At 41.1% G+C, this 24,797-nt stretch overlaps 1 protein-coding gene across 2 annotated transcripts; it reads right to left on the bottom strand.

Moving 5' to 3' along the window:
• Nucleotides 1-3,001: 3,001 nt before the first annotated feature.
• Nucleotides 3,002-24,404, bottom strand: col1a1a (collagen, type I, alpha 1a). 2 transcript variants are annotated; one of them, XM_044099005.1, is made up of 49 exons: nucleotides 24,160-24,404; nucleotides 22,393-22,584; nucleotides 22,124-22,146; nucleotides 21,780-21,815; nucleotides 20,640-20,732; nucleotides 19,245-19,313; nucleotides 19,110-19,154; nucleotides 18,522-18,575; nucleotides 18,392-18,445; nucleotides 18,230-18,283; nucleotides 18,065-18,118; nucleotides 17,926-17,979; nucleotides 15,782-15,826; nucleotides 15,629-15,682; nucleotides 15,497-15,541; nucleotides 14,958-15,011; nucleotides 14,678-14,776; nucleotides 14,441-14,485; nucleotides 14,155-14,253; nucleotides 13,889-13,942; nucleotides 13,683-13,790; nucleotides 13,037-13,090; nucleotides 12,828-12,926; nucleotides 12,688-12,741; nucleotides 12,506-12,604; nucleotides 12,327-12,380; nucleotides 12,170-12,223; nucleotides 11,960-12,067; nucleotides 11,820-11,864; nucleotides 11,447-11,545; nucleotides 11,233-11,340; nucleotides 9,149-9,310; nucleotides 8,999-9,052; nucleotides 8,776-8,883; nucleotides 8,635-8,688; nucleotides 8,455-8,508; nucleotides 8,197-8,358; nucleotides 7,910-8,017; nucleotides 7,613-7,720; nucleotides 7,450-7,503; nucleotides 6,842-6,949; nucleotides 6,667-6,720; nucleotides 6,472-6,579; nucleotides 6,321-6,374; nucleotides 6,105-6,212; nucleotides 5,412-5,685; nucleotides 5,114-5,304; nucleotides 4,681-4,923; nucleotides 3,002-4,548 (listed from the first exon to the last, which is right to left on the bottom strand). In XM_044099005.1, exons 1-49 carry the CDS (start codon nucleotides 24,239-24,241, stop codon nucleotides 4,402-4,404), a joined length of 4,338 nt encoding a protein of 1,445 aa, XP_043954940.1. In that variant the 5' UTR covers nucleotides 24,242-24,404; the 3' UTR covers nucleotides 3,002-4,401. The 2 variants fall into 2 exon arrangements, with proteins under 2 accessions (XP_043954940.1, XP_043954941.1); XM_044099006.1 differs by lacking the exons at nucleotides 8,635-8,688; nucleotides 8,776-8,883.
• Between the last annotated feature and the right edge of the window lie 393 nt (nucleotides 24,405-24,797).

The raw sequence follows: 24,797 nt of genomic DNA, 5'->3' as shown, positions 1-24,797 counted from the left end.
CAGAGCCTTCTCTGTTGTCTGAAACCAGAGAGCTTAGCATTCCTCGGTCTGGGCCTCAAATGAAGTCCCTAAGTCTTGCAGAAATAATTCAGGTTCCCACAGAGAGTGCAAACTTATGCACTAGTCCTGGGTAGCTGCTTCCGTCAAGGTGGACAATCAGGGTCTTTGTGAAGCCAAGTGAATGCCAACAGGCTACTCCTGCAGCAGGTCCCACCCAGGCCTGTCTTATTGGTGCAGCTTGCAGATGATCTTACCAGCACAGAAGAAACAACGAAGATAAACAGGGCATCCTAAATGGACACAGTCTGTTCATGCATTCTGGGTTTTCTCATAGCAAAACAAATTTTGGACATTTGCCATTTTGAGAGGATTATTGAAACCTAACAGCTCTTTTGGAATGTCTCACAACAATAATTCACCAGCAAAAGGTAGGCAACTCTTTTATAGTAATTATAAAACATTTTTAAATCACAGATACTAACAAAATGAAAGGATAAAGGACAAAAGGCTTTTTAACACTGCTGTTAATAAGGATTTTAAATAATTGGATTTAAGATACGCAATCATGTTAAATTTGAGCTACGGTACATCACACTGACATTTCTTCTTGAATCCTGAGGGGCATTAGTCTAACTCAGAAATAGTTGGATTTTATAGCACTGCATCATCTTTTAGAAAATTCAAATAAAGATAATATAGAATGTGTTACACCAGTTCTCTAACTTGTGTGGGCTTTTGAACACACAAGTTAGAGTGTGTGTCTACAAAAAAGAATAAAAAGAATAAAATAAAAACGCGTAAACTCCTTTTATGAGGTCATTTTCTGTTATAAGCTGCAGAAGTAAAGCACTAAGAAAAATCTGATGTTTGGGAAAAAACTTTTAAGGGTTTGATACTTATGGCATTTTATAGGTTGTGAGATTTTAACTTCAAAAGACAAGACTCATAAGACAGACTACAGATTCCCTCACAGAACAACTTCCCATATCTATGGTTTTCAGACAATCCTTCCAGTACCACAAGTGGCTTTTCAGCGGCCATTAGTGATATTCTGGAGAGTGAACTTGGTATCACCTTGGAACTCCGATATAGAGCTAATTGCTTTTTTTTTTATATGTCCTGTCCAGTAATATGGGACTCAGAATTGCAGTCTAAGTGTCACAGTAAGACCCAACAGATTTACTTTCAGAAACAGAGATCTAGAGCTTTTGACTTGATGCTCATCTGCTGCGTGGTGTAGAGGTAAAACGTTCCTCATATACAGAGGCAATCCAGTCATCTTGGGATCGATTCCAGACTCTTTGACTTTTGCTGCATGTCTTCTTCCCTTCTCTCTTTCATTTCCTGTCTGGTGACTGTTGTTGTCCATTATATTTGAAATAAATTGGCTTCACAAAGCAGTATCTTGCTTTTTAGGCTCTGTAACCCTGCAGTCACAAACTGAATGTAAGGAATAGAGGTTGGAAAAGGTTTGAAGGAAAAGAAGGAGATAGGAGGAAAGGAGAGAAAGAAGCATAAAGAGAACACTAGTCTGTTATGGTTTCTCTGTTTTATTCTTTTTCTCTTTTTACAGGTATAGAGGCAAACAAAACATATGCATATATGATAATACGAATTGTAACCTCACTGAAAAGTAAACAGTTCTGCTACAGTTGGAGCATTATGTCTTACTATATACTGAGTGTATCTGACAAACACCTGAATCTACCCGCCTGCGCCCTGGCCAGCGACTACCATGCTGAGCTGGCACATACTCAGGCATCCAGCCCTAGACACCAGGAGGAAGTTGGCCAGAGGGGGGCCATGGTGATCTAGGAGAGGGGGCAGCACACAACCCAACCTAACAGATAAGCAGGCACACACAGATACAATCATGTTCCCACCCTCATGCTCACATACAGACATTCATACCCTCTCACTCAAAGTAAGCACTCAGGAAAATGGATGCCAAACAGAATCAGAGACTCCTGCAGGAGAGGTCCAACCCTATAAAGCACCCACACATAGCTCCCCCCCCCCCCCCATTACCCCTCAACACACACAGTACTGGCAAGGCAAAGGGGCTACACAAAACCAACCCAACCCTGTAGTGCTACTAGAAATCTAGGAACTTAGAGAATCTCTCATGAGACTGCAAACTGTTTAATTAATCATATTGGGAGTCTTCTTGTGCTATGAGATGAGTCTTCCACATATAAACCCAGTTTGTTCCAAATATTTTATAAAACCTGTTTGCTGTGCTAGAATTTTAGACACAATCACTACAACATTTAAAAGTGAGAGAGTAGTGAGTCTGCTACAAGGAGATTCTTTGACTTAATATTTTATAATAGATGTATAATATGTGTCTTTGTTTATGGCAGTGTTCCCCAACCTTTTTAGTACAGCGGACCAGTCAACCCTTCATAAATTTTCTGCGGAACAGGGGGAGGGAGGGTGCGCGTTGTGAGGATCGAGACCAATGCCGTTGTGTCTTACGACGGGGCGGGGGGAGGACGCGTTGTGATTTCTTAATCATTCTGTTGCATGTTGGTGCGCGAGACGTAACCGACAGCATCCGGTTTAGGATTTTCAAAACAGAAGCTCCTCCAGACTCAACACATAGAACGGACATATTTAATAATTTCTTGCCCGGTACCAATTGGTCCACGGACCGGTACTGGTTCATGGCCCAGTGGTTGGGGTTTATGGGATCTGTGTCTCTATCCAGGTCTGTTCAAAAAATATGGTAAATCACAGTTAAGCAATTATATAACAAGACAGATATATGTATACTAGGCTGGTTTGGATAACCTTTTCCTCTTAATAAATGAGATAATCCTTTAAATATATCTCATATTCATTTATTTTTGTAAGATTATAAAGCTTGTATGAGCTGACCAAAATAGACATGTCAGAATAGCAAATATTTTGGGGGCAAATACTTTACTTTTTCAGTTACTTCAGTTTGCATTGTGGTGGCAGTCAGTGAGTCAGTCAGGGAATTAGACAGGATTCAATGTTAGACCACTTAACATGCTTTATTTCAGCATTCAAAATAATTAAAAACATCTCAGTTTATTATACATATACAAAATAGGTACAGATCTGATTTTTTCCCCATGGGTGTGTCCTTCTAACTCACAAACTCTTTCTGATGCCTCTCCATCTGGGTGGTGATAAAAATCTCTGATTCTAATTTGTTGATGAGGAAAGTCACCTGTTCCACAAGAGAACAAGAAAATAAGTACAACAGATTCATGAATGAAGGGATGAAAAGTTGGAGTAGAAGCTGTATAGCAAAAAGAAAAGTTTTACTGCCACCATGATCAGACAGAAGAAGTTTGTCTCCTTCTGGGCACCAAGAATTAAAAGCTGTGGTTTCATTTTTAGCACCAAGAGGGCGCTGCCATGCCAGAATGTTTGTAACACTGCACAACAGTGGAGCCATACTGGATAGCCAACAGACCTCAAAGAAAAAAATAGCACCTTAAGTTTTAGTTCTGCTTCTGTTAAAAGTGTCAGTAAATCTCAACTACCCCACAGACCGCCACAATGAAAACAGGCTTCATTTCAAATACTCAGAGTCCTTTTAAAATGCTGGAATCTCTTTCATTTCTGAGGTAGCCATATTATCTTTTTCATAAAAGAGGTTTAAACTCATTTTTCTCTGCTGGTGTTTTTAATGCAATGGTTCTTAGGAAAACAAAAAACAAAAACAAGATATCAACGACAAAGCAAACAAATCACAACAGCAGTAAGAGGGGGATGTTGACCTTGCCAAGAACAGGTGAAGCAGAGGAGGGCAGAACAACAAACACAAAGATGACTGTCAGTTTCACCGTTTATTCATCAACACCTGAAAAGTGGTACAAACAATTGAATTCTGTCTGTTGTGACTGTCTGTTCATTCCTCAGAGCGCAGAGGTGTATAAAATACAAAAGTCAGTTTTGTATTTTTGTAAACTCCAGAGAGGCCTGGTTTGGCTAAAATAAGAGGGGAGGTTGTTTTTTTTACACTTTACAGAGGCATATATTATTTTCTTGTTGCCAGTGAAACAAAATGTCTTCTCTACAGGATCCTTGGTGTTGGTGATGGCAAAAAACAAAAGAAAAAAAGGAAAAAAAAATAACCAAAAAAACAAAAATAGTGGTCCCAAACACAGCGATGCAGATGCCACCACACCGCCACTGTCTTGTTTTTGTTCAAGTGCAGTTTTAGGCAAAGTAGACCATTGGAAACAAAGGCCAAGTGGAGATGTGTCGATTCAGGAGTGAAGGGACAGATTTTTCAGGCAAATGACATTGGAAGAATCTTTTGGTGGGGCTTCTTTTTTGGGGAGAGATGGCTGCTAGAAAAAATAAAACACACACACACACACACACGCACACAACAACACTTTCAAGTCCAGATTTCTCTTTTTACAAGAAACAGACAGGTCCAACTTCAAGGCCAAACTCTTGGTCTGGAGCACCAACGTCCATAGGAGCAATATCAATGATGGGGAGGCGAGATGTTTTTGTTGTCTTATAGTCAATGACTGTCTTGCCCCATGTTCCGGTGTGTGACTATAGGAAGAGAGGGATAGATGATAATTACTTTTAAAATATTAAAATGACTCACTCAACAACACCCCTGCATGTTTGACCAGCTGCTCTTCTTATTGAAGAACTAGAAATGAAAAGGAAAGCGTTTCTCACCGTGCATCCATCTTCCAGGACACTGTAGGTGAAACGGCTATTGCCCTCAGCTCTGATCTCAATCTCGTTGGAGCCCTGGAGAAGGAGGGATTTCTTGAGGTTGCCAGCAGCAGCGTCCATGTAGGCAATGCTATTCTTGCAATGATAGGTGATGTTCTGGGATGCCTCAGTAGACATGAGACGCAAGAAGGTCAGCTGAATGTTGACATCCTCTGGCAGAGAACCCTCGCTGCCGTAATCAAACTGGGCAGGAAAGAGGAAAAAGAGTTACTGGCTGGATTTCAAACTGGAAAGATTGAATTTGGTAAAAGTGGATACAAAACAGCTGGTAGAAAAAGTGGAACAGAAAATGAAGTTTGATGGAAGGTTAGGGAAAAGATTCAAAGAAAAACTTAGGTTGTGAGGGAGGGTTCTGTGCTGCGCAAGTTTTCACCTGGAAGCCATCATTCATAGCCTCTCCGAACCAGACGTGCTTCTTCTCCTTGATGTTCTTGCTCATGTACCAGTTCTTCTTGGCAACCTCAGGCTGAGTTGGTGTTATGCAGGTCTCTCCAGTGTCCATGTTGCAGTAGACCTTGATGGCATCCTGAGTGCAGCCCTGGTCAGGGTCAATCCAGTACTCACCTGAACAACAGAAAAAAAGGGTCAGTTCCTATTATTTTTGGAGAGGAACTACAGCCAGCATACATACAAACAATTGGTATTCCATGCTTTAACAAATATGGACTCACCGCTCTTCCAGTCAGGGTGGCACATCTTAAGATCTCTGCAAGTTCTGGCAGGGTTCTTTCTGGTTCCGTCAGGGCTGCGGATCTGCTCAATCTGTTGACTAAGGCTCTTCAGGGTGCTATCCACCTCCAGGTCGCGGTCACGGAGAACATTAGCATCATCAGCACGGAACATGCGGAAGGGATCAGGGGCCTTCTCCTGGGTAATGAAACCAATGTCGAATCCACCACCGGGGGCACCAGGAGGTCCTGGGGGTCCTGGAGGTCCAGGAGGACCCTAAAAAAGAACATGATTTGGTTAGTACATTAGTGATAAGTTCTGCTCATGTGTCCATTATCTAAAGCAATAGGACTGAGTGTCTATCTCCATGGTCATCAAGCGAGAGGCGGGCTACACCCCAGACAGGTCGCCAGTCTGTGTGTGTGTGTGCATGGTTGTTTGTCCTGCTTGTCTCTGTGTTGTCCGTGACAGACACATGCACACACACACTTAAGGAGATCAATCAGCCTAACAGTCATGTTTTTTAAGCTGGAGTACCTGGAGAGAACCCAGCATGCACAGGGAGAACATGCTAACTCCATGCAGAAAGACCCCAGGCTGGGATTTGAACCAAGGATCTTCAGTGTTACCAACTGTGCCACTGTGAAACCCATTGGTGAGTGGAAGGAGGAAAAGAAATTGATAGGAGGACTTACAGCAGGTCCCATCTCTCCAGAACGTCCTCGAGGTCCAGGAGGTCCAGTGGGTCCAGGAAGACCAGACATACCGTCCTTACCTGGAGCACCAGCAGATCCAGCAGGACCCTACGAAAAGTACAGAGAATAATTAGGAAAATGTAATTCCACAAATAAGTAGAGCAAATATTAAAAGGATAATAGTAATAAAATGCTGATACTTAAATGATAACTTACTCTGGGTCCAGCAGGTCCAGAAGAACCAGCAGGTCCAGCTTCTCCAGAGGCTCCCTAGGAGTTCATAGAAAAAAAAATGTGACTCAGAGGTTGATTCTGTGATTGCACATTACATAGTTTAGCATAGAAAAATCAGAATACATGTACATACAGGTGGTCCAGGAGGTCCCTGTTGGCCAGTAAATCCTCTGTGTCCCTTCATGCCTCTCTCTCCAGCCTCTCCAGTCTCTCCCTTGTCCCCACGAACTCCAGCAGGTCCCTGAAAGGAGGGATGGAGGTAATTAATTAATTTTGCTTTTGTTTGTCCTGATATACTTAATTTCTTATTGGAGCAATTGTTCCTTACAGCAGGGCCACGGGGTCCAGCAGGGCCAGCAGAGCCAGCGGGGCCAGCAGGCCCCTGAAACACAGAAACCTCAGTTTAACTTTGAGGCGAATGTCAAGACATGCCATATCTTCATGCACATGTTAAAATGAAAAAAAATGAACCAATTGATAAGCATGGTGCAATTTTCACTCACAGTCTCTCCACGGTCACCAGTCTTTCCAGCAGGTCCAACAGGTCCAGGGGCACCAGAGGGTCCGGGGGCACCAGGGGCTCCAGCAGCGCCACTCTCTCCACGGTCTCCCTACAACACAAACAGAAAATATAAATAAATAAAATAAATAAACTGGTTCTTTCTACCAACCAAGATAAAACAAGTGTTCCTCAGGACAGGAGTTATCAAACATTTTACAGCAACTAGATCCTCTGCTAGAAAGTTGCTCCATTACTTCTGACCCAAAGTCTGAAAATGGGGTTTCAGCTCTGTCTGATTTTGATTCTTTTTCCAGGCAAGCAATCTGGTAGGCAGATTGTTCAGAAAGAGATTCAAGGTAAACCACGCAATGGAAACTGGTGGGATTTCTCTGGTTTTTATCTAACTAGCATTATACGACAAAGTGACTGTATCTCAACCTACTGTAATTAGGATTCATTTAGGGTTTATGTAATGAATGAATCTGAATTTAGATGTAATGAATCTGAATTAACCAAATTGACAAGAGTTGAATTAGGACTTGAATAACTGGATATGAACTCAATGACTGTTGTGTGCAGCTCAATCGTTCAACACATATCATGACCTACCTTGGGTCCAGGAGCTCCATCTCGTCCAGATGGTCCTTCATTACCAGGGTTTCCCTATGATGCAAACAAAGCAACTCAACTATCAGCAGAACACTGAACTCATACATGTACTAGACCATGAAATGGCCCAGAGCACTCCAGTGAGCAGGGGCCTTCATCCCACCTCACGTCCAGGTTCTCCAGGAGCACCAGCAAGACCAGGGGGTCCCATGGGTCCGGGAGGCCCACGCTCACCACCAGGGCCAGCAGATCCAGGCTTTCCAATTTCTCCCTGTTGAAGACACAATATGTAGACACGTCACAAAACAATTCACGTGTAGTTATTAAGTTATATTTAGCTGCCTTTTGGAAGTTGCATAAAAAGAGATGCTTAGATGTATTGTTCTAGTTTTGTAAGATAAGGTAAATGTTTTGATTGTTTATGATGCAGGAATTTTAAAGTCAAGATCAATCTACTTACTGCAGGCCCAGGGAGACCAGGGAAACCTCTCTCTCCTCTCTGTCCTGGCAGACCAACAATACCACGTGCTCCAGTAATACCTTGGGGTCCAGGCAGACCAGGAGCTCCCTGCAGGTCACAGCAAATAGGTAAAGAGGTAAAGGTTAGAAGCAAACAACATCAACAGTGAACAAATTATTTATGTAGCTAAATATGTGGAGATTTGATGTTGTCACATTGAGTTATTTCTTTTCACCTGAAGGTGATCTTGATTGTTTTGAAAGTCTGTTACAGAGAAGCTTACTTACAACAGCACCATCTGCACCAGGGCTTCCCTTCTCTCCAGGATTTCCTGGGGGTCCAGAAGCACCAATCTCACCAGGGCGACCAGCAGGTCCAGTCTCACCACGGTTTCCTTTGGGTCCCTCCTTGCCAGATGGTCCAGGAGGTCCAGGGGGTCCAGAGTTTCCCTACATATTGTGGATAGGGGTCAATTGTAACAGTTCTGGAAAACCTGGACTTTTCATTATCAGAAATACAAAGTGAAAAAAAAAGTTAAAACCTACAGCAGGGCCTGGAGGGCCAACTCTGCCAGCAGCTCCAGGGAAGCCTGTAGCACCCTAATAAGAAGGACCATTAGTTAAATGAGCAAAGACTGCATCAAACCAGTGCACTTGAACAGGTCAACTAAAACAAATGCAAGGCTATAAAGTAATTTACAGAAGAAAACAAGAGTAATGACTTACAGGAGGTCCAGCTGCTCCACGGGCTCCCTTAGGGCCAGTGTTTCCAACAGGACCCTAAGAAAACACAACACAACCTTGATCAAAATGCAAGAGTCTTTGGCAGATAAATAATACAGACCACAAATGAATGTGTCTTCAAACCTGAGGTCCGGGAGCACCAGTTGGTCCGGCAGCACCTGGAGGTCCAGCATCTCCCTTAGCACCATTATCTCCAGGCTCTCCCTTAGCACCAGGCTGTCCATCAGCACCCTGAAATTGAACGGTGGTGATTTGACAAATAAAAAAGTTTTTAGAATAGTTTAGTGCAAATTTACAAGGTGGAGAAAAAAAAAGAAAACTAAATCAGCTTGTGCAAAAAACTTACAGGAGGTCCAGCAAATCCAGCAGGTCCAGGTGGCCCAGCTTCACCGCGCTCACCCTGTTACAGAGGAAGAATTATCAGTCAAGGTTTTGACAATCCAGTGATTAGTTGATAGTGGGACAAGTTTTTGGGAGACAAGCAGATTTTACTAACAGGGGCTCCGCGGGCTCCAGCAGGGCCGACAAGTCCAGGGAGACCATTTTCTCCCTTGTCACCAGGAGCACCAGCTGGTCCAGGAAGTCCAATTGGTCCAGTCAAACCACGGGGCCCATCTTTACCAGGAGCACCATCAGCACCCTTAGCTCCTTGGTCACCCTGGATTATTGGATGAAGAGGGTTTATCAGGTATATCAATGTTAAATGTGTAAAAATGTTTGCTGCAAATCACATCACAACGATTTCTATAATAGTGCATTAACACCAAACTACCATGACCTACAGCGGGTGAAGAGCATAACTCTTATGAGGTTAATGGATCAGTTAATGGATCATGTATATTAGACAGAAAGTGAACATTGTCTCTTCAAAATTGATGTGTTAGAAGCAGACAAAATGAACTAATGTAAGGATTTGTTGGAGTGTGATAAGAACTACAGCAGTGTGAGAAAGTATTTGTCCCTTTCTGACTTTGCTTGTGACATTTTTTAAAATTTGTTTGATGTTTTGAAAAAATGTTTCTTTTTTAGATGTCTGTCAAACTTCAAACACAACATGACCTTGTGTGAACAAGTCATCACCCCTAAACCTAATAACTGGTTGGGCAACCCTCTGCAGCAACAACTGATAGAAAGCTTTTATAACTTGCATTGAGTCTTTTTCAGCTGTGGAGGAATTTTGGCCGACTCTTCTTTGCAGAATTGTCCTAAATCTGTCACAATGGGGTTGGGGGGGTTGAGTTTGAATGGCATTATTAAAGTCATACCAAAGCATTGGAGACAATTAAGTTTAAGGTCAGGACTTTGATTAGGCCACTCTAAAGAATTCATTTGTTTTTTTCAGCCTTTCGAGTGTTTTGGATCATTGTCTTGCTGCAGAACCAAAGTTGACATTCGAAAATTCACCTTTGGGATGTTTTGGTAGACAACAGTCTGTGATAAATGGAAGCTGCTTCCAGGTCCTAAAGCATCAACACAGTCCCAGACCATCACACCACCTCTACCATGTTTTACTGTTGGTATGATGTTCTTTTTCTAAAATATGGTCTTATTTTACACCAGATATATTGGGACGCACCATCCAAAGAGTTGTCTAATCAGTCCACAGAATGATTTCCCAAAAGGTTTCAGGATTATCAAGATGTTCTGGTAGAATTGAGATGAATCCTGAAGTGCTTTGTGCTGAGCAGTAGTTTTCATCTTGGAACTCTACCATGAAGGCTGTTTTTGCCCACTGCCTTTTCTTATGGTGGAGGCATGAACTCTGACCTTGGCAAGTGAGGTCAGAAGTTCTTTGGATGTTGTGGGAACTTTTGTCACCTCTTGGATGAGCCGATGTTTTGCTCTTGTGGTAATTTTGGTCGTCCTACTGGGAACTTCACCACTGTTCTACGCTTTCTCCATGTGTCTGGAGCACCAAAGCTGTAGAAATGTCTTTGCAACCCATTCCAGACTTATAGATCTGAAATGCTGTTCTTCTAATTTGTTTCTGAATGTCTTTGGATGTCTGCATGATGTCTAGCTGTTGAGGATCTGTTGATGTACTTCAATTAGGGCATATTTAAGTGAAATCTGGATTAAGAACAGGGGTGGCAGTAACCAGTCCAGACTGTGGCTGGAGAAAGTGAACTAAGGTATGATAAACAGCACTATGTGCTGACAGAGGGGCAAACACTATTTTACACAAACCCATACTGGTTTGTATGTTTTTCTCCTATACTGATAAATCTCCTTTTAAAAAATAATAAACATGTATTTTGTTTACTTGTGTTATCTTTGACTAATATTTAAAATGGTTAGATATTATGAAACATTGAAGTGTGATGCATTTTGGAAGCAAAAGCTGGCCTATGTGGTCCAAGCAGCTTTTGAGCTGCTGTACTTTCAACTGCTGAAGAGAACTTTTTACTGGTTTTCAAAGAAAGATTTCACAACACAAACTGCACTGGAAGTTGTGACATATGGGACTACAGAGTCAGGACCAGTCTAGTGCCTATGTTGCCTGGTGGACATGTATTATACATGATGAAATGTGATTACAAATATTGGGAGTTATGGATAAATACTGTTGTGATCACTCACTCTGTCTCCTCTCAGTCCTGGAAGACCAGCAGCTCCGCGCTCACCAGGCATTCCCTGCAGTCCAGGAGGACCAGCAGCTCCGGGAGCACCAGGGGCTCCAGGTTCTCCCTTAATAAGAATGTAATAAACGACAATGAAGCAACAATGCTTCATATTCTCTTGAACTTGATTTTATTTAAACTTTCAAATTTATCAAGTGACTGCAAATCTATACCTTAGCACCATCATTACCAGGAGAACCGGGGGATCCACGGGTGCCAGCGGGGCCAATGGGGCCGGGGGCACCACGCTCACCGGGGAATCCTCTGTCACCCTGAGGAGAAAGGTGGTAGAAAGTTAAGTAAATGTCCAAAGTAAATAGTGTAGCTCTTTTTTTGTAGAACACATTAGTCGTAATAGCCTGTTCTAACGATTGCTATCTTGTGAAAGTAATCTTTTAATATAACAGTTTAATTTAGAAACCAGTAAATCTCTAAAGATGCATTAACCCTCCCACTCCCACCCCCTCCCCCTCCACCCACCAATACAGGATTCTCATAGGAGGGTATCATCAGTTAAAGAAACAACAGTGAGTAAAAGCTGCTTACTCTGGATCCAGCAGGACCTGCAGCTCCTGGCTCACCAGGCATACCCTAGACAAAAATGTTATGAAGTAGTAATAGTAATGAGGAGGAAGCACTTTCACTTAGGAAAATGTATTAAAGCTAATGTATAAATCTATGTGCACCTGCTCTCCGGGCTTGCCACTCTCACCAACGGCTCCTTGAGGTCCAGGAAGACCCTGGAATCCAGGGGAACCAGAAGGTCCTGCCTCTCCTCTCTCACCAGCAGGACCCTGGGGATGCAGAAAAATACATTGTTGTAATTTTTGGTTATTTTTTTATTCATGAAGAATTGGATGTTGGTGCAAAAGGTGGTGCAGAAGTGCATTACTTACAGCAGGGCCTGGAGGACCTTGAGGACCAACTTCACCATCCTTTCCAGCAGCTCCCTGAAGACAAAGATGGAAGGTTTTCAAATGGACAGACACGGCTACTCTGATTGGCCAGAAAGTATTGTTAAAAATACAAAGGAGCAAAATATAGGCTTCTTACAGCAGCGCCGGTGGGTCCCATGACTCCTCTCTCACCAGGCTTTCCAGCCTCACCCTAGTCACAAAAAAATAAAAGAAGGAACACAGAGAACCTATATTAGTGGAACAGTCCTCAGAAGTTCAAAATCTATAACAACGAGCGTAACAATGATATGTTTTTTCTTTTTAGACCATACTCACAGCAGCTCCCTTTGGTCCAGGAAATCCCATGACTCCAGGCTGACCTCTTGCTCCAACAGGGCCAGGAGGTCCGGGACGTCCATCTTGTCCAGGGGCTCCCTATGGAGATGAAATAACTTTACTTTAAGGACAAAAAGTCCTTGGTGGTTTGATAAGAATAACAGTGCAGAACAAAAACCTACAGAAGCTCCCAGTTTGCCATCAGGTCCAGGGCTGCCAGGGCTGCCAGTCATACCCTACAAAGCAAATGTTTGAAATCAGATGAGATGACAATGTGGTGAAAGACTGGCACAGTCATACCTGTACAGAGACTTATCTGTACCTTAGCTCCAGGGAGACCAGGCTCACCAGTACGACCAGGCTCACCGGTGGAACCTTTAGGTCCAACAAGACCAGGAGCACCACGCTCACCAGGGGCACCCTACAATAGCAGGTAGAAGGAAGAACAGAGCAGAGAAAATTAGTTATTACTACCTGGAATTATTTCAGATTTAAAATGGTTTCCTGTTCAGTTCTTCATTGTTTACTTACTTTAGGTCCAGCAGGACCATCGGAACCAGGGAAACCACGGCCCCCAGGGCCGCCCTGTTGAGAGAATTTAACACAAACTTAGTCCACTATGATTTCATTGAAGTCTTGCTTTATTAACTGATTAGACAACAGTAAAAAAAACAAACAAAAAAAAAACTTATGTGATTGCTTTGGCTTTTTCTTCACCTCTGGTGGAAACAAAGATTGTAATGGGCCTGTATATGTTCAGCATTCTATCTCCTGTAGAGGAGCCCAAAGCATTTCACACTACACTCAGTCGTTCACTCCTTCACACTGATGGTAGTGAGCTGTTGGATAGTAGCCACAGCTGCTCTGCGACAGTCTGACAGAAACAGGGCTGTCATCAACACCACTGGCCCGTCTGACCAGCACCATCAAGCAAGACAGGTGAAGTGACTTTGCAGCTGAGACAGCTAGAGACGAGATTCGAACCGGCAACCCACAAGTTACAGGACGAACTCCTACATCCTAAATCACCATCGCCTTAAAGAGGCATTTTTTTTCTAAAACAGAAAATTGTGCTTTGTTGGTCCGTAGGATTCTACATGTGATTCTCCTCTTTGACGTATTCCAAACTCATCTTAAATTGTTTCTAAAATTACAAATATTTAGAAGAAATGCATACACGCTCTCCAGGTGCTCCACGGGCACCTGCAGCACCGGGTTCTCCTCTGGCTCCTCTTTTGCCCTCCTCACCAGCAGGTCCTGGGGGTCCCTGAACACCTGTAGCACCCTGTGAAAAACAAAAAACACACAATAATTGGAATCAGAGATTAAGTACATGGAGGACAAGTCAAAAGTGTTACTCTGTGGATATCTGGGTGAACTTACAGCCTCTCCCTTTGCACCAGGCTCTCCCTTGAATCCTGGGGCACCAACTTCACCCTGAAAGACATGTTCAAATTTGAAGGACATTTCGAAAGGAACAGCAAATCAGGGTGTTTATTAGAAGAAGTATTTCTTTGATTGTTGTTTTCATGTGTTTGCATTTCAAACATAAACAGATTAATAGCAACACAAAGCAACAATATAATTATTCATTTTAGTAGGCAGATAAATATATTTGATTTGTTTTGTTGTTTTAGAGCTGTACTTACAGTATTACCCTTGGGTCCAGGGGCACCAGCTGCACCCTGTGGTCCTGGAGGTCCACGTGGTCCGGGGAAACCAGGAGCTCCAGCAACACCAGGGGCACCCTGCAGGGGGCAGCACACAGCCACAAAACACAGTCACATCCTCACGTCTGGTTTTTTCAACTTGACTGAAAGTGTTGGTAAAACAGCAGAGCTACGGGAACTTTTTAGGTCCCCTTGATAAATAATTAGAGCAAAAAAAAAAAGAAAAAAATTATAAATATATATATATATATATATACACACTTACAGGGCCTCCCTTAGCACCAGGGGCTCCATCAGCTCCAGGGTTTCCCTGAGGAGGAAAAACAACAAATCCTTACTAATATAGTTAGAATAAGACAAAATACATTAAAAGTAACTTTTTGTAATTTTGTTTTAAACAAGCATCAGACATTTTATTTTGCCTGAATTAATTTGTACTGCTTAAAACCTTTTGATTATCGATTTTTAAACCTCTGTTGTAAAGTTAGAGCTTCAAGCTTACAGAAGGTCCAGCGGGGCCAGCGGGTCCGGGGTTACCAGGTTCTCCACGGGCTCCAGCAGGGCCCTCAGGTCCACGTGCTCCCTGTGCTCCAACATCACCCTGGGAGACAGAAAACCAAAACCAAGACTTAGTTGTAATAGTTGGATGTGAAAGCTTTGACTGAAATCTAAAACATTAACATAAATATGCTTAATTAGGTAGACTCCCAAATAAAACACTAAACTGTTATTACCAGTGTGAAACAGGGAATTTTCTTTTCTGATTTTTATTTTTTTTTTACCTTGGGCCCGGGGCCACCTGGGAATCCTGGAGGTCCAGCAGGGCCAGTGGGACCCTGAAAGCAAACAAATGGAAATTCAGACAAAAATAAGGTCTTCCTTTCAGTTTTCGGTAATCATAGCTCAAACAATAAAGCACCTCTAATTTGGTAGAGTTACTCAACATAGTAAAATTTAAGCATTAAAGGTCAAGTGTGCAGAATGCAATGCCATCTTGTGGTCAGAAATGCACATTGCAATTAGTCCAATGCCCCTCTCCCAATTAACTTCAAATTATATTGAAGTTAAAATTGAAATTATATATTAACTTGCTCGAAAAATAAGTTTGTCCCTTCTGGATTCCTGTTGAAGCAAGTCATCGCATAGAAATCAGCATAGAATGCCTACATTAAATTGTGATTGCAAATACAGAATATGCAGCTGTAATGCTAATGTACATAGTACATCTCACTAGTGTGGTTCAATGTTATTTTAAGAACTTAGTGGTAAAAAAAAAAAAAAAAATCACTTCAACTCAACTATCGGAGAGTCAAAGACATACCGGAGGTCCAGCAGCACCAGCAGCACCATCGTTACCACGGGCTCCCTGCAGGAGTCAGACGGACAGACAGACACAATTGGTTGGTGTATGACTCAACAAATTATAGCTTAGAGTGTGTATGCATGGACTTACAGCAGCTCCAGAAGGACCTGCACGACCCCTCTCACCAGGCAGACCACGAGGCCCCTAAAGGAACACAGTTCAACATGCATTTAGTTGCAGTCAGTCAAAGGTTAAGGATTAAGTCCAGGTAGAATTAGCATAAAAAGATTTTTTTTCACTTGCCATAGCACCGGGAGTTCCATTCTCACCAGGGGCTCCAGCCTCTCCCTAACATGAGGAAAGAGACAGACAGAGGAGAATGTGAAAGGACATCAACAGAACAATCAATCTTGATGCTAAAATAAATAATTACAAATAATGTAACTATCACAAATGAGTGTGCAGGTTAAGCAGAGTGCTACAGCTGATGGCTACTAACATAACCTGCCTGTTGGATTCTTTAATCTCTTCTTTTGATTTGAACTATTAGTGAATCACCTGTTAGTAAATGTAATCCTTAGTCACCCTGAGCCAAATTTCAGTTTTGTCTTTCTTGGCACATATGTTAAATAACATCTTTAAAGATGGTGCCTGAAAGTTGTGACTCTGCAAAACATTCCATTTTCAGATAAAGAAGGTCCACAGTATGCCCATGTATTGTCAACTTAGCTAAGAACTGAAGTTTACAGAATGTAAAGATTATTTTCCATTCTTCCCATTCCTTATAAAAACATGACTGTCGACCTGTTCAGGGTGTACCCCACCTCTCGCCCGTTGACTTCTGGAGATAGGCACCAGCACTCTTCACAACTCCACCAGGGGTAAGTGTAACATAATGGATGGATGGATATTAAAATGCTAAAACTAAAACATTATTAGGCTAGCTGTGGAGAGGACATTTCACTGCAAGTTTAATTTTCAATATTTTCATTTGCTGGTAGAAAAAGACAAAGACTGGCTAAATTGTTATGGAAAAAAATATGTTTGAAAAAGTCATGTTTTTAAAACTCAGATATAACAATCATATTGTAGCATCAATAAGGTGATTTCCAAAGAACTTTTTGTGAACATGAACATGCACCAAGTGACCAATTGAACGTGTCCTACCATTGGTCCAGGCACAGGCATAACAGGGGATTTCTCAGCATAATCAAGCATTTGTATTTATCATTGTGTCTTTTAGTTAGGGTTACTTCAATCATTAATAGCTGCATATAAAATGATGCTTCGTTATGTTGCTTTGTGCACAACAGAAAAATCTTTTCGGGGTGCTTCCTGTGCTCTGAGAGGCACAGTGCTGTAGCACCGCTCTGATGCAGCAGGACAGAGCGGTGCAAAGCAGGAGAAGACAAGCATCACAGGGTGCCAAATGTATTTTAACGCCTTGTTACTAAGTCTCCTTGTCTTGAAAAATTGCTGCTCTTTCTGAAACTCCACCTTTGGGAAGTCATCACAACATGGCTCCTCTGTTAACCCTTTCACAATGTTTTTACCATCATCACACTGATAAGTAGCTCATATAATGACAGATGTGATGCTCCACAAGGTGTTTGCTAATTGCTGCTGGCTAGTCTGAAGGAGCTGAGTGGGGAAGTCATTGGGGAGGCAGAAGCTCCGGGGAAGAGCAGCACCTTGATAACAGAAGGAGCTGTCCCTCAGTTCCCCCTGGCGTTTTGCACAGCTAAATGGTTGCCATGGGAGATTAAAAGATTTCTCCAACACGCATGAAAAAATAAGGCAACTCTTTGTGTATGTCTTTGATGAGGGAATAACATAAAATCACGATGTAAAGCCCAAAAAAGTATATTTTACATATTGCTGTCTCTTTAACATTGGTTTTGGTCATTTTTAACATATTGGTATCAGACCCATAAGTAAAACTTGGCTGATATTAACATCCAGAATTTATGTTTATCTAGTTGTTTGTGTTTGTGTTTTGGAGGGGTTGGCCATGTGTTTGTTTGGCATGAGACAATGATAGTACTGCAGCACATCGTGGTCAGTTCTTTTCCTTGTGTCAAAGGGAAATATGTTGATAAACATTGATTATCACAATTATGACAGCAATATCATGTATGATAACTGGCCATAATGTTTCTATTTGTGCATCTCCAGTAATCACTCTAGTGAGCCTTAATAAAATATGTAACAACCCATTTAAAAGCCATTCTGTTACTGAGTTCAGCTAGTCAGGTTGTCCTTTTATAGCTGTTGGAATTTCTGAAAATTAAATGACCAAGTATCGTTCAACTATACTGACTATTTTGTTATATTGACTCTGTTTCCCACATAAGCTACCCATGCATCGCTACAATTTATTTTAACATTTATTGAAATGAAACTTTGGACATCAAGTGAAAGAATGAGATAGTGGAAACATTAGTCACCTTGGGTCCAGCAGGGCCAGTGTCTCCTTTAGCACCATCCAAACCGCTGAATCCCTGAAGGCCAAGAGAGAAACAGAAAGATAAAGATTCTCTTCTCAGCTTTGGATGAATGGGATGATACAAAATGGCTTTAGCTCACTCTGTGACCCTTGATTCCGGGAAGTCCAGGGGTTCCTGGGAAACCACGAGCACCCTGGGGGAAAAAAAAGCAAAGAAAACGAGGGACAGTTTAAGTTAAACTCTGCTGTGCTCTTGGTTTTGATTTACACATATTTACTCAAAACATGTTTGATCAGTGAAGTACCTGTGGACCAGAAGGTCCCCGCTCACCACCACGACCAGGTTTGCCGGCCTCACCCTGACGACATACAAAATTAAGATATGATTACAAATCCACTTTAATCACTATGCTTTGATTCAAAGTGATGTTTCCTCAAGAACTGAAAAATACAAGCTGACCACTTACATCCTCTCCATTCTTTCCTGGAGGTCCTGGAGGTCCTCGTGGCCCCATGGGACCCTGATTAAAAGACAAAGAGTGTTATGTGGGATGTGGACGAGTTGGGTGAAAAGGTGTGTGTATTTTCAACACTCACAGAGGCTCCAGCCTCTCCAGGCTCACCAGGATGGCCATTGGGTCCTGGAGGTCCCTGTAGGAGGAGACAGAACCTCAAACATCATCACAAATGAACTGACAATTTTTTTCCTTGATTCTGAATCTGAATTCAACAGGTTATAAAAAATTGCACTTCTTGTATAACAAAATACTCCTGAATAACTTCAGCTGCTCTGACGCCATAGGATCAATTGGTGTCAGAATGTGATCCACAGGGTTAAAATGACAGATTAAAACTTTTGCTTCAAACTGACCATAATTCTGTTGAAGCTAAAAGAGGAAATCTGACAACCCTAATAATTCAAGGGTTAAACTGAATCCATTATTATTATAGAATCCTTTAAGTGAAATACCTAACAAGTATAATCAGGAAACAGTCAACTGAGTACTATAATATGCTTAAGAACATATATTAAAATTCACAAATTTCCAGGCTGAATTTGCTAGATTAAGGTGAGACTAAATACATGTGGTTTATGGGACAAGTTGTTAAATTTAGAGACAGCTCAAGCCAATCGGTGTTAACATTATGATCATGTCACTGGAAGGAAGAAAATGATCCACTTACACTTTGACCTGGAGGTCCAGTAGGTCCACGGGGTCCCATTGGGCCCTGTTAGTCAAACATGGGCAGAAGTCAGAAACAGCACCATCTTAAATCCCAGGAAAATAATAGACATGTACAAGTGTAAACATGCTCTACCATTGGTCCAGGCACAGGCATAGCAGGGGATTTCTCATCATAACCACCAGACATCTGAGGGGAGAAGTTCTGAAGCACAAAAAGAAAACAGACATGTCCTTCAAGAGACATTTATCAAGCAATCACATATTACATACATTGAGCAAAGGTTATGTTTACCAGGAACTTTCATAGAGCCTTAAAACCACACCAAGACCTGCCCTTAATGTTACCTTTTGGTGAGATTCACTTCCTGTGATATGAAAGCATTAGTTAATTTTTTTAATGATTTTTGTGTTATGTCAGAACAGCTAAATGTAAAAAATAATATAAACCTGGAGAACAAGTTAGTCCAGGTCTAGTTAGTCACCATTGGGTGTCCTGTTAACTTTACTTTTCAAACAAGATCAGGCATTAGCTGTTAGCTTAGCTCAGTATGATTTTTATATTAAAAGAATGTTTGAGGTTAATAAAAATTAACACGGTAGATGTTATTAGATGCTAACCATGTCAAAAATTAGCAGTCAAAAATAAAGTGGAAAATTATTTTTAGGTTTACAAGTAAACTAAAGAATATTTTTGCAAAATCCATCAACTGTGTGAGGCAAATGCAATGTTAAAAATTGGCTCCACACAAGTAATGTGTTCCAACAGATTTTTTTAGGGGAATTAGCAAATTGAAGAAATGTTATATTAGCTGTAGGAAATTATCTCAGAATTTTATATAAAATTCAAAGGTTTGTTGACTTGATATGGCTCTTGAGGATCAAATTTGAATTTAAAATCAGATTGTAAAACTGATGTAGTAACTCACAGATTGCTGTTGATTTGTATTATCTTCTTTGTAATAATAATAATAATAATAATAATAATAATAATAATAATAATAATAATAATAATAATAATAATAATAATAATAATAATAATAATAATTAATAATAACAACACTGATTGTAAATATTCAGGTATTTTCTCATCCTTTCCTGGCAAGCTATCTTCTTACAGGTGCATCATGTAAGATTCACCTGTAAGAAGATAGCTTCAAAACTAATGAGGTTTGAGTCTGCTAATCTCATTAGTTCAATTTTATGTGCAAGCTGATTTTATGATATACCACAAAGCTAAAAATATGCCCAAGTTTTACCAAGAAAATTATATTTTCTGCAATTTTAGGCTTGCTTAAATGTTTCTCACAAGAATACCAGACATTTTGAAAACATAGCGTCAAGCTCAATTGGATGTAAAGATTTAATTTTTGCTGTAGTAAAAGCAAATTAGAAATTTATGTTTTCTGATATCATCAGGTCCACTCAAATATTTCATGTGGGCTTGTTCCTCCAAGCCTGATTTGCTCTTTACAATCTGAACCCAAACATAGCCAAGTACAGAAAGTTACACAAAAAAATAACAACTTACTCCACCAAGACCAGGAGGTCCGGGAGGGCCGGGAGGTCCTGGCATACCAGGCTTTCCATCCAGGCCATCTCTACCAGGGGGACCAGGAGGGCCCTAAAATAAAATTAAAGAAATGTCAAACATCGGGGAATATGCGTCACTTAAAAGCCATCATTACAAAAACAAGCACAGTTACCTGAAGACTTCTTATTGGAAATATTGTGTAGTATTGGATATTCGATTGTATTGTGTAATATGCTGTCCTTTATAATCACAGAGAACTTCCTAAAATTGGACTTCTCAACACTAATGACCGTGAAACCGGGCACAAAAAGATAAGCTGTGGTCAATGTGACATCACCATACAGGAAGTGGATATGCTGACTGCATGAGAGTTCTAAATTTCCACTGAGGGAGTGTGTTACATATAACCTATTAATCTTTTAGCATGAGTAATCTAAAACATTGTGTTGTCATCCATTACTCTTTGATGTGGATCATTAAGACTCTTTCAGACCCAGCATGACTAGCTGCTTAGCCAGGATGGAACCAGTTGGGTGGTTAGCTTCATCAAATTGAATAAAATGGACTAATGCGATTAACCTTATGGTTTTAAAAGTCATAATGTTTTATGCATGAAATAAGTTTTGATGAAGTAACAATTGAAACAAAAACAAAAAGCAACTTCTTATTCTTAGCAGTCTTAAAAACAAGATCAAAGTAAAAATTACCTCAAGGTTTTCTCTACGCCTCTTGTACTGATACTTTTGTTAATCCAACTACTAATGTTTTCATCATGCAGGTAATTTGTTTCAACTAGCAGTGCTTGAAGCAAGGGAAGATGGCTCCATGTGCTAAAAATGCACTTACAGCTTTTTGTTCTTGTTTTAGCAGGCATGTTATAAATGTAATCTTTTATCACAAAAAGAAGCAACAACCACCAAGTGACTAATAATCTTGCTAAATGCGCCTACATTTTTTAATTTTACTTCCTCATCAACTTAAAATAGAAAAGATGTAATTCTGCTGCTTTGTTGATAAGACCCGTTTAACTCCAGCAAAAACACACAAGACTCTGGTCACAGTGCCAGAACTTATTCACACTAATAAAATTTAACAAAACCGGAAGCACATCCACAGAAGAATAACATGTGAATATACCCGCTCTCCCTTGGGTCCACGGTCTCCCTTGGGTCCCTGTAGGCAAAAACATAAAAAATAGTCTTAATGTAAAGATAAAGGTTTTGATATAAGCACATAAACAATATTGTACTGGTTGCTATTATACTACACATCATTGTTCTGTACAAATAATATGAATAGAATGATATGAATATTGATGTTCACTTTATTATTAGTATACCTACTAATCATCTCACTTCAGTCCAGTTTACTTTCATTCAATAAAAGCAGTTCACAACAGAAGGATTTTCATGGCACCTAGTAGACTAAAAAAATAACTAAAAATCCCAACACGTTCTGAATGTAAAGACATTTTTATTTACCTCAACCTGAGCAGACTGGTAGCCTGAAAAGGAGAAACACACAATTTCAAACATGTAGAAAAATAAATTTAAAAAATGGATGTGTAGCAAAAAATATAAAGATGTAAAAATGAGCTGGGCGTTAAAGGTAAACCTTTTATTTTTCATGTATTGTGCTTTGTTTGTTTTTAATGTATTTTCATATTTATGACTTCTGGAATGATATGATACAGAAAATAATAGAATCAAAGTTCTGAATAAGTAACCCAGAAGATACACAAGTGAAATACCGTCATCGGGGCAGATGGCACAGCACTCGCCCTGGGGGACGATGGGATTGAGGCAGTCAGTTGGCTCTTCGCATAGAACCTCATCGCACAGCACAGTTCCGCTGTCACACACACAGATTTGACATGGCTCTGGTTTCCACACGTCCCGGTCCGCAAACACCTGACCTTCAAGGGTGCAGCTGGCACCTGTGCCTGAGGGGGGCAACAGAGAGAGAAAGGGATGTCAAATAGACATGCATATGTAGGAGCAACAAAACAGAAAATTTAAAGTAAAAAATATGATTGTGACTGAATTTAAAATTACATTAAAGTACAAAATGTAAACTAAATACTCTGAAGATAAATTTTTATGTCTAGATTCCATTAGAATTGCATAAATTTGCACATAATGAGACATCTGACCTGACAATGCCTTAAATTCTAGTTTTCTCTATCCTTTTATGTTAATGTTTCTAATATTAGCAAAAATACATATTGTTATTTTGTATAAATTCAGTGCTTAGCAGCGGCTCTGACAGCGTTCTGTGTGGAACTGAAACAGACTGGGGTTAGGGGTGACTGAGAGGACACAGTCTGCCTGCAGATGTAGAGCAAAAATTAAAAACCTTCAAATAAATTTTTATCTCCACTGAAAAGCAAGTTAGCATCCCATCTTAGTGGTGGGACTCTGAATGCAGTTTTTGAGTGAATATAAATCTTGTGTCGTGCCAAAGATCTGAGCTCAGAGGGAAAAAAACCAGCAGTGCTGTAGAAGGCTGGTTTGGCAGCAGCTGCTGGAAACTCTGCACATGTGTTTGCAATTAAAGGAACGCAGACAAAAAAAGAGTGGAAAGAAAGTGAAGAAAACGAGGAGGCGGGTGTGAGAGGGAGGTGGACGTGGCAGCCAGATGTTGCTGCAGTCACAGAGAGGAGCCTCTGGATGTCGCTGTGAGATCGCTCTTAGTGTCAAAGTACGTCTGCTTCAAAAAGACTGCTGAATCCTTCCCAGATAAAAGGAACATCTGGAAAAACTGAATATCAACTCCATAGTTTCGGTTCCCAGAGTTGATTTGGTTTTCTTTGTCTTGTCAGAAGATTCAATTTCTTACAGTCCTCCATGATGCCTTTTCAGTATCAAAACAGCGGTAGATTTTTGCAGTTGGAAGATGTTTATATCTAGTCAGGGGCAAGATCAAACCTGTTTCTCACATCCTGATTTTCCTTTGGGAATATTCTCATTTTGTGGGCTGCAGTTCACCTGTCTGACTTAAAGGCTGGCCTCAAGCTGTGACTAACACTGCCACATCAATCAGGCCTCAGAGAGAATTCACATCTCTGACTAATGGAAATCGAGCAGCAAAGATAAAGCTGGTAAAAGGAGAGAAATTAAAAAACGTTATTTGTGTCTTACAAATATTCACTTTTGAAGGCCCTGTAAATGTCGTCTGTACAATTGGGTTTCTTCTTTAAAAAGCATGGCCTGGAGAAAAGTCTGCAAAAAACTTGCAGCAACTTGCTCTGCATGCATGCTGGGAACATAGAGAGGAAGAGAGTGCTACACTAGAACAAAGAGAAGGAGAGAGAGAGGCCTTCCTGGGATGCCCAATGGATTACGTACACCCTGTTCTGTCTATCTCAGAAGACAACAAACTTTCAATGATCTAAAGTCTAAATCATTTTGTTTTCTCCTCTTCTCTTCCTAAGATCTCAGCAGCCGTCCAGTCATGAAGACAAAATCCATCCTTTTTTTTAAAAAGGGAGAACCTCCGACAAACTGATGAAACTTACGGTCGTCCTCGCCCTGCGCCCTGGCCAGGAGCACCGTGGCACCGAGCAGCAGCACCAGCCGCAAATCCACAAAGCTGAACATGTCTAGATGCCACCAGACATGTAGACTCTTTGAGGCAAGAGAGGAAAAAAGTTGGGGATGTTTTCTCGTTCTGTTACACTCCACTCATATAGGGGTGTTTGGGGTAGGATCTGTGCGTCTGTCCAAAGTCCTCCTGACCCCAGCAGAAAACTCCCTACTGCCTGCACTCATTTTCCAGCACAGCTTTTATATGGGAGCCCAAAGAACTGGGAGGTACTGGGTCTGGACCGACTAAGGGGGGACGCACCCTCATTACCCTGCTGCTGCTCACGTTTAGGGAAGACAAGAAAGGACACCTCCTTCAAAGGAAAAAAAGAGACAGAGGAAAAAAACAGCAGGTCCCTCCTTCCATAATTGCAGAGCATGTCTGGGTCTGAAGAAAGGGGGGGCTCTGAGAAAGGCAGAAACTTGAGCCATATGAGCGCTGGAGGGTCGGAGGAGGATTTTCATCTTTAGCAACCCGGCATTTTATCCCGAGTTCTGTTTGGTTGTGGTCTACTTCTTGATTCCTTCAGATTTCTCACATTTTTTCAGATTGGATTGCTTTGAAGGTGAA

This window comes from Gambusia affinis, linkage group LG19 (assembly GCF_019740435.1).
Source record: "Gambusia affinis linkage group LG19, SWU_Gaff_1.0, whole genome shotgun sequence".
Taxonomy (NCBI): domain Eukaryota; kingdom Metazoa; phylum Chordata; class Actinopteri; order Cyprinodontiformes; family Poeciliidae; genus Gambusia; species Gambusia affinis.
This window is presented reverse-complemented; position numbering and strand designations above follow the sequence as displayed.

Excerpts from the sequence above, each read along its gene's own strand:
- col1a1a (XM_044099005.1), bottom strand. The coding sequence starts at position 24,241 with ATGTTCAGCTTTGTGGATTTGCGGCTGGTGCTGCTGCTCGGTGCCACG. Across the intron at positions 19,155-19,244 it reads TGCCTGTGCCTGGACCAATG|GGCCCAATGGGACCCCGTGG; the intron begins GTAGAGCATGTT and ends TTTGACTAACAG. Across the intron at positions 6,721-6,841 it reads CTGGTGACCGTGGAGAGACT|GGGCCTGCTGGCCCCGCTGG; the intron begins GTGAGTGAAAAT and ends TCTGTGTTTCAG.